Source organism: Capsicum annuum, chromosome 9 (genome assembly GCF_002878395.1).
Source record: "Capsicum annuum cultivar UCD-10X-F1 chromosome 9, UCD10Xv1.1, whole genome shotgun sequence".
NCBI lineage: Eukaryota > Viridiplantae > Streptophyta > Magnoliopsida > Solanales > Solanaceae > Capsicum > Capsicum annuum.
Window position 1 is genome coordinate 194,615,375 of NC_061119.1, and position 9,755 is coordinate 194,625,129.

Below are 9,755 nucleotides of genomic sequence, written 5' to 3' on the forward strand. Positions count from 1 at the left end.
AAACTTGAAACTTGTCTATAGATATATAAATGTTCATTGCATCTATATTTACAATTTTTGAAAAACAAAATCCAAAACAAAAAGTCAAAAATGAAGCTTTCATTTACATAATCCTACCATGAAAGCTTCATTATGCAATGAACTACAAACCAAACAAAAAAAACACTACACTAGGGGGACGAAGGGGGGTGATGAGTTCACAGGGGTCCAAGTTGAGCCTCTCAGCTATGGCCCGAAGAAAATGAGCCATCTGACAAAGCTCTCTATCCAGCCATCGTTGATCGGCGGCAAGACCCTCGAAAAGGAAATCTAGGTTACTTCGAAGCCTTAGCAACTCTATGTTGTTTATTGTTGACATTCTGTGCAATGGCCGTAGTGGGTGCGCGTCCTAGCCATCTTCTTCTCCCTTAAGTCTTTTTCCTCTTGAAATTGTGTTCAAAATTAACCATGGTCTCTTTAAATAGACCAGACCATAAGAAAATCGATCAATACAAGCTTTACACGTGTTGATTAAAAGGGAGAAGGCGTGTGAGAATAAGAAACGAAAAATCACGGTGGTTGTGGCAGTCGAAGCATTTAAAATCCTGCCGTTTCATGAAGTGTAATAATTACATTGAAAAGTTAAATATATGAGGAATAGGGTTTCTGTAATAGACTACACGACAGATCGATGATAGACTATGTATTTTACACTATACCCCCTAGACAATGCATTAATGTATTATATATTTTGAGTCTAGTCGATATGTAATGTATATAGTTGATTTCAGAACTTGAAAAGACAGCTTTCGAATTGCCACCCATTCCAATGCGTCGTAATTATTTCTAATTCAACATTGTATGAAGAAAAGGGTTTGATCAAAAGACAACCAGGTAGGTTTATTATACACTGCGTACTGAACATTTACTTAGTAGACCAAACACTGATATATTATATATTATGAGTTTTGTCGATTATTTAAGTCTAGAATCTATTTAGTACATAGTATATAATATATGAACAGGAATCGATAATGCACAACAAAAAAAGTTGATTTTAACTGCAATTCAGTGGTTTTCAAAACGGATTACACATTACATACTGTCCAGTGCATTTGAACAAACAAAAACATTCAATACAATGCCAATCATATTATCCTACGTTAAGGTTGCATGTTGTTCTCTTATGTCCCAGCCTTTTACACTTGGAGCACTTGTTTCTTTTCTTGTACCTTGAAGGCTCCAACACACCCTGAACGCGTTTCACCTTCCTCCGTCTGAGTTTAGGATCAAAGTCAGGTGGAAGAACTTACATTTCAAGATACTCTCGCGCCATACTCCACTCCGGCTCAAGTTGTGCTGTACAAATAGGTTCCAAGTATGCAAGGAGGTATAATGCTTTTGAATATATTTTCGAAGAGTACTTATAAATGCTAGTGCTGTATTCGTCCCCATTCTTCAAACGCAATGCTGCCATTGCATGAGCGCATGGCAATTTCACTAAGTCGTACTTTCTACAGGAACATAACCGTCTTGAAAGATTAAATTTTGTGGAACGACCGTATCCAAGCATGGTAAATTCGTTGGTGCTTCCGTTTATGTTGTTCACGTATAATTTGTCCCCCTTGGTCATGTTTTCCCTCAATATCGTCTCAGCTATGGGAACGAAGGTTGTCTTTGAATTGTCCACCTCCGCATACCTCTTCCTGAATATTTCTCCAAATCTATGTACAATTAAATTGAAAATGGTCGCCACTGGATACTCTCTTTCGTGTGCAATATTAAGTTGAGCGACTCAATGATGTTTGAGGTCATGACGTTGAATCGATTACCTGGAAAGTAAGCCCGACTCCACTTTTCAAATCCTACTTCATGCTCGAGGCAAGCTGCTGCACTGGGGCATCTTTCTTTAAGGGCGTTGAAGTAGTCATTAAATTCTTCCAACATGTACGCCTTGGCCACATGGTAGTACAAATAGAGAGAATCGAAACAATGGTGATTTATTCGAAGATTTTCATCGAGATGCCTCATACAATCACCGTGATGCGCAAGTAGATAATGCCTTGTGAGTCCGTTGGCTATGCTTACGTGTCTGTCGGAGATAACGCACAACTCTGGTTCGTCAACGACAAAGGCCTTAAGCTTCTCAAAGAAAAATCCCCATGACGCATCGTTCTCCTTATCCACCACACAATACGCTAAGGGATAGATATGATTCTGTGTATCTTGAGTGACAGCGGACAACAACACGCCCTCGTACTTGCCGGAAAAATGCGTGCCATCAATGATAACGACCTTTCTCATGTGTGCATATCCACGGATGGAAGCCCCAGACGCCATAAAGTAGTAAATAAACCTGCCAGACTCCTCATTGACCCTGAGGGAATTAATAGACCCGGGGTTGAGGCCTTTGAAAATATATGAAAATGCAGGAAGCACTGGATATCCATGCTCGGGCGTACCTCGAACTATGTTCTTCACAATGACGCCTGCCATCCAACACTTCCAATAGCTCGGCCTGCAATGTAGCTCCCTAAATACGATCATCTCGATCTCTTTCGTGCTTAGACCTTTGTTGTCGACGAAAAAGTTTAAAATAAGTGAGGCAATGACCTCCACGGTGACATTCTTGTGCTTTCCCGTGACATGATCAATGCCACAAGTATGCTCTCCCACGTACTTGTGGACGTGAAACCAACCCGATTCTCCAATAGCACATGCGCGCACCATCCACCGGCAAGTACGATCTACGCACCTCACCCTCAAGTATTTCTTACTACTCTTCAGAGTTGTGTAATTGAATGACATTTTCACCGACGCCTGCTTTAACAAAAGTTTTAATGCTTTCTTATCCTTGAATATTTTTTCTAAAAAAAGATTGGTGCCGTCCAAGAAAGAATGGCTTCTTTGTGGTTCGAGCTACCCGTCCTCACCTCCTCCACACTCCTCTTCTTTATAATCTTCACTATTATCCCATTCATCACAACCCATGAAATCGTATTTCATTGACGTATCATTCACATTCGGGGCGGGGGTTGGGGTGAGGATGGGGGTGGGGGTGATGTGGAAGCTTCTTTCTGGGACCTTTCAAAAACTTTAATCCGCAATATAGGTCTGGAGTTATCAGAATCAACGCAAAGCATATATAATTCCACATGTCTATCATTCCTTATGAACGTTGGATGGATTTTCCCCCTCCCGTTCATCAAGTAACTAATTAACACCTTGCTTTGATCACAACATAATTCACTGCTCTCCATTACGCTTTTAACCATGTCGGCGTATGAACCGTTGCGATGAAGGGCAATGGAAGCTGTCTCCTTAGACGCGGTTTTCCAAACCCAACATTTAGGACTCTCCTCCCATTCACCAGAAAATATACCACCAACAACCACGTAATCTATAATAGACATAATATACCTCGATAATAGTATTCAATAGACTTGAATAGTGGTTTATGCGCCTAGACTTAATATACTGAAGTCGTCTTCTTCCTAGCTGTTGGCCGTACAGTGCACGATTGACCCTTTTCCGACGACCACCGGAATAATCCGACGAATTTCAGCTTAGAAACAACCTAAGGAGTATTGGAATGTTGCTATTGACCCAAGAATCGATTTCAAAATGTGGGACTGAATTTTGAGCTTTTTGTATGAAAATGAAAGAAAAATTGGAGCTAAAAATAATCGAAAAAGGCTTATAAGAATGGAGATAATGTCACTTTCCGATGAATATCGGAAAATTCGACGGAAAATGGTCGAAAAATTAAGGAAATGGCGTCAAAATAGGGTGGTTGCTAGTGGATTGGTTGAGAAAATTTGGGATTTTTTTTAAAAAAAATTATTTATCCAATATTTATATTTTTCAAGATGTACTAAAGTGTAGTTTTAATAAAATTAGGGCTGAAATGGAAAAATGTGCTAAAATATAGATTTTGTAAGTTGAGTGTTAAATTTGCATTTTATTTTTGTGGTCCCATAAAAGTGTCCATTCTTCAAAATACTTACCAAACTCTCTAGATATTAAATTTGGCCGAAACTGTGACAATTGAAAACACTTAACAGGAACTCACATTTAAAAATGCAATCTTTGTAGGTTATGTTATTTTTGATCTATTTCAAAAGTCTGATGCAACTTTTTAAAGTGCAAATTCTGTTATTTTTGTGTTTAATTAGTTGCTTATGTTGCATTTTTTGGGATTTCCAAAAGTTTCTAGTATTTATGGCCAAGTTTTTTCGCAGTTCCGGTCAAATTTAACAATCAAAATTGGATATGTATCTAATGAAGATTAAAAAAAATATATTCACTCCTGACAAACTTAGAAAGCCACAACTAATCAGGGGATATTAAAGAAATTATTTTAAACTTATTATCAAAGATTGGAGACCATTTTTGATACTTATTTACGAATTTATAAAACACTTCTGGTGAAAATCAAGTTGAAAGACATTAATAAGTTTCGTTTTAGTAGCACATTATAAGTGTAGAGTTCTGAATTAATTCATCCGAACTCAATAATCTTGACTTTAATTATATATGTACAGTATGTTAAATTTATCAATTGATACTAATAATTAAATTTGAACCTAGTAAATCAAATAAGTTAGGAAAGAATAACGCCACCTCTACAAATTGCTAAGGCAATTTATTAATGTTAACTACTTTTGTGAGTAGTAACTACAAAAAATCACTCCATCAGTTCATTTTTATTTATTCAATTTGTTATGAAATATGAAGTAAGAACTTGAAAAATGGAAAGAGAAGAGAGAGAGTCTGTTTGTATAGGATTAAAAAAAAAATTCTTTTAGCTTAAGTAATTAAAAATTTAAAATAAGTGTTTATAAATTAAGTGTTTGGATAGGAGGGCTGAAAATGGAAAAAAATTGTTGATGTGTTTGGTAAACAAATGATGTTAAACACTTTTTTTATTATCAAAATGACTTAAATGTCCTTAAAGTTATTAACACAAAAAATAAGATAAATTATTTATAATTTTTAATTCTAATAATTTAAAAATAATTTTTATTTAAATGCACTTTCAACATAAAATGATTATGTGAGATCAATTTAAAAATATAAGTTATTTTTATTTTTAAATGCTAAAAGATAAAAATTTTAGGATTTTTTTTATATATAAATAGTATTATATTGTAATATTACAAGCTTGTAACAATTTGGTTATGTTAAAAATATGACCGTCGATGTAATGTTGGATTCACTGAAAAACAAAGAAGAACGATGAAGAGGAAATTGGAGGGAAGAACGAAGAGAAGCAACAAAGAGAAAAAGAAAGAATAATTATATATTTAACGCCTACAAGTTCAGGGTATTGTTGTAATTAGAGAAAAATATAAGGGATAAAAAGGTAAATATTTTGGTCAAACATAAAAAAAATTTAATCTAAAAAGTTGAGAGTATCCAACTTCTCATTTTTCCTTTTAAAAAAAAAAAAACAGTTTTCTGATTTTTTTAAAGTATTTTTTAATTTTACCAAACACCTAAAAAAGCTAAAAAAAAAGAAATTAAAAGTTGATTTGACCAAATTTTAATCATATCCAAACGGGCTCAGAGTTACTCTTATTTATCTTAAGGATTTTTTGAGGGGTGAATAACAATGAAGGAGAGCTCTTTTATTTACAGAAGAAAACTAACTTTGTCCCAAAGTTAGAGTTTCTAACTTTTTTAGAAATAGACATTCACAATATAAGATAATACATTTATAACACTTCTCCTTTAATGTCTAATTGGTAGATAATACGAATATAGGTTGCCTTATTAAAAATCTTATAAGAAAACTTAAGTGGGACAAAATCCCGTAAGGGAAAAAATAGTATATTCGCAAATTAACTTCCTCTAATGAGAACAACCTCGAACATTTACATCCCGATCTTTTGCACCATCTTCTTGAAAGTTACAGTTAGAAGAGACTTGGTGAATAGATCAACCACACTGTCACTTAAAATGAATATGTTGCACGGTAATATCATCATTTTATGGGAGCTCAAGTATATTGAAAAGTTTTGGCGAAATATGCTTCGTTCTATCTCTTTTTATGAATCCTCCCTTAAGTTGTGCTATACATGATGCGTTATCTCCATATAAAATTGTGGGTATTTTATCACATTTCAAACTACATTTTTCTCAAATGAGATGTATAATGAATTTCAACCACACACATTCTTGGCTTTCTTCATGAATAGCCATTATCTCAGCGTGGTTCGATGAAGTGCTTTGTAGATCTCCAATATATAGTAGTACCCCCACATATTAACACATAGTCTACTTGAGATCGAGTTTTATGCAAGTCAGATAAATATCCTGCATCAGCATAACCAACAAGATCAGAATTGCAATAGTTAGAATAAAATAAGCCTATATCAATAGTCTCTTTTAGGTACTGTAATATGCGTTTGATCTCATTCCAATATCTCCTAGTTAAAGATACTGTTTGTCAAATGCTAAATTTGTAAATCAAGACATAATTTTGTCCTTTCAGGATATTTCATCTCAAATTATTTTTTTAAATAATCAATTGCCTTTTGATGATCCAATAAGATTTATGTCATCGACATAGACAACAAGTACACAAACTTCGATATTGTTTTCTTTATAAAAATAGATGAAAAAAATTTCATCATTCGTATAACCTTTCTTAGATAAAGATTCACTAAAATGGTTATACCATATACATTCAGATTGCTTCAAACTATATAATAATCTTTCCAATCTAATGAAATACATTTCTCAAGGCTTTGAATTATATGCTTCTGACATCTTAAATCCTCCAGAAACTTTCATGTATATCCTATTATCAAGTGATCCATATAGATAGGGGCGGAGCTATCCCTTAGATATGGGGTTCATTCGAACCCTCTTCGGTGAAAAATTATACTATATTTACATGGTTAAAATTATTTTTTATATAGATATAGTAGATGTTGAACCCCTTTCGATTAGTTTGTATGTTCACTTGTGAACCCTCTTAGTGAAAATTCTGTCTCCGCCATTGCATATAGATAGGTTGTATGCATTGCAAGTCTCTTATGGACAGTAAAACTAATAAAATAACGCAATATTATTGCATCCATAACTGGTGAATATGTATCTTCATAAGCAACACTTGATCATTGTGAAAATTCTTGTGCAACAAGACGTGTCTTATTTGCTAAGTTCTTTAATGAATATCCATTTAAATTTTATATAATTCATCTCATTATTATAGATTCAGGATATCTCAAATGATCATATCAAAGTACTAAAGTATTAAAATAAATAAACTTTTGATTTGCTATAGAATGTGCCTCAATTGCACTAATCTTTATTCAATACAGACCAGAAGATAAAACAGAGAACTTTTCTATAACACATGTCTGCACAGAGACATTATTGGAGATACCAAGATATTCAAAATTCATCTCATCAATTGTCTTGATATGATAACCATTTTCACGGATATCTTTAAAATTCAATAAATTTCTCTAAAAATTAAGAAAAAGGATAGCATTATTTATGATGAATTTAGCTTCCTTAGACAATATTATAATGACTTTTTCAAAATCTTCAATTAAATTTACACTATCAAAAATCATAGTAACATTTATCTTGTTCATATTTATATGAGAAGAATATTTCTCGTCTTTAAATATTGTATGAGTAGCCTTGAGCCGGGGGTCTATCGAAAACAGTCTTGCTACTTCTTCGGAGGTAGTGGTATGGAGCGTATTGACTAATTTTGACACTAAGAATGTATAAACCACATCAAACACATAAAACAAGCAACAAACACATCAAACAACAATCCAAAACAAAAATAATATTGCTCAATCCAATTATACAGTCCAAAATAGAAAAATGCAAAAAAAACATGAATCCTATTCTATACTAGTCCTAGAATAAGCTCCACCCGATGCCTCGGACCTTCGTCACGAACGTCCTCCGAGTACAAAATACTTCAAGGCATTCCCCGATAAATAAACACAAATACCTCGGGGAATTCTCCGGCCAAATGAATACATTTGAATTAAATACGATAAACTAGAAAACATTCAATACACACATTTAAACATTCAACACATTCAACAACACATCACTCCTAAATTTTGCCTACCCGAGCCTAAACATTTTGTCTATCCAATCCGACCTATATGATAGTATCAAATTCACAAACTTAATATTGATTCCAAATTAAGCAAAACAACAACAAACCAACATTAATTTAAATTCACCTTTTTTATGAATTTCGTAATTCCGTACCAAATTCTCGTTTAACACCAAATTTCCACAATTCGTAATCCAAGGGAATCAACAACAAATCAGACAAGTAGCAATTCAATCACCAATCAAGATCAATCAACACAACATTCAATATGATATACCGAATATCATCCATAGTTAAATAAAAGAAAAAAAGAGTAGAATTGAACCTTAATTTGAAGCTTTTGAACTCAATATTATACGAATAAAGAGCGTACGTACCCAGAAACCTCAAACCGAACCTCAACCACGACCAAACTCGACTCGGTATAGAGAAATACAACCCGATCAGATTTAAAAACCAACGGAGAATATCAAAAGGAACGACTCAAGCTTGGTATCGAAAACCAATGACAAAATTGAGTCCAAATTGAATAAAAACCAATGAACGAACCTCAAAATCAAAGAAACCCAATTGATCCAAGAACAGAATCGCTAAAAAAACCCACGCCCGATCTTGATTTCAAGCAGAACCAACCCTGCTTTGCTTGTTTCCAGCAGATTTCATTGGAATCCGACCATAATGGGTCGGTTTCAATCAATTTAAGGCTTCTTTTGCAAATCCCGTCAAACTTAGCCAGACGAAGAATCAAAGTAAGGTCGCTGCTAATGAATTTTGATTGATTTCTGCCTATCTTCGACTAGTGGAGTCAGTTTTTGATTTGTATGATGAAATACGGCAAGGATTTGCTCATCGAAAAACTCAACTCAACTCGTATCACTCTCGATTTTTCACTCTATTCTCACCATCTCTCCATTTCTCTCTAGACCTCGATCTCTTTCTTCTCACTTGATCTCTCCCTTTCTCGATCTCTGCTTTCTCTCTCTCTTATATTTTTCTACTGATTATGTTTATATCAGTCTCTATATGGGAATTGGAGTCTGTGTATAAGTAGGCAGTGTTTTCGTGAAATCTGAGTGTGCGTGCGTTGTGTATTAGTATGTGAATGAATTCTCAGAATATGAGGAAAAAATAGAGATTTTTCTGTGTATTTTGCGCGAATGGTGGATGAAGAAGATGAGTGTGTTTTTGCCCGTTCTTCTCTGGATGGGAATTCTATAAGTGGTGAGTGTTAGAAATGTGAGGAAGATTCCTAGTGGCCGCCCCCCTTTCCTTTTGTGTGTATATGCTGAATAGGGGTGTACATAGGTCGGGTTGGTTCGATTTTTATTAAAAAAATAATTAAAATAATCATGTCAGTTTATTAAAACTATAAATCAAATCAAACCAACATAAAATTAATTTTTTCGGTTTAGATTTTAGTTGGTTTTTTTGAGTTTTTCAATTATTTTTATTTTTTTTCAATTTTTTTATAATCTTTAGTTTTTACAAATATATTGTGATAGAAGATTAGAACAAATATGTTTTCACTCATGTGCTAATGAAAAATCATAATTATGAAAAAATGAGCAGCGGAAAACTCTCTTGAAACTAAAAGTGAGATGAAGAGTGAAAAGTTTAGGTTTTAAGTTTATATGGGGTTTTGGATCATTTAATTAGCAATTAATGGACAAATATTACA

General features: G+C 33.9%; 1 protein-coding gene across 1 annotated transcript; it reads right to left on the reverse strand.

Moving 5' to 3' along the window:
- Nucleotides 1–1,288: 1,288 nt before the first annotated feature.
- LOC107841225 lies at nucleotides 1,289–3,392 on the reverse strand. Its single transcript, XM_047396353.1, has 3 exons — nucleotides 3,204–3,392; nucleotides 1,812–2,799; nucleotides 1,289–1,449 (listed from the first exon to the last, which is right to left on the reverse strand). Exons 1-3 carry the CDS (start codon nucleotides 3,390–3,392, stop codon nucleotides 1,289–1,291), a joined length of 1,338 nt encoding a protein of 445 aa, XP_047252309.1.
- Nucleotides 3,393–9,755: the final 6,363 nt, after the last annotated feature.

Bases quoted from the DNA above. Each gene is read 5' to 3' on its own strand.
- LOC107841225 (XM_047396353.1), bottom strand. From the start codon at position 3,392: ATGTCTATTATAGATTACGTGGTTGTTGGTGGTATATTTTCTGGTGAA. The intron at 2,800-3,203 runs GTGTTAATTAGT...TTGTTAAAGCAG, and splicing joins TATGTTGTGATCAAAGCAAG to GCGTCGGTGAAAATGTCATT. The intron at 1,450-1,811 runs GTAATCGATTCA...ATGCAATGGCAG, and splicing joins GAGTCGGGCTTACTTTCCAG to CATTGCGTTTGAAGAATGGG.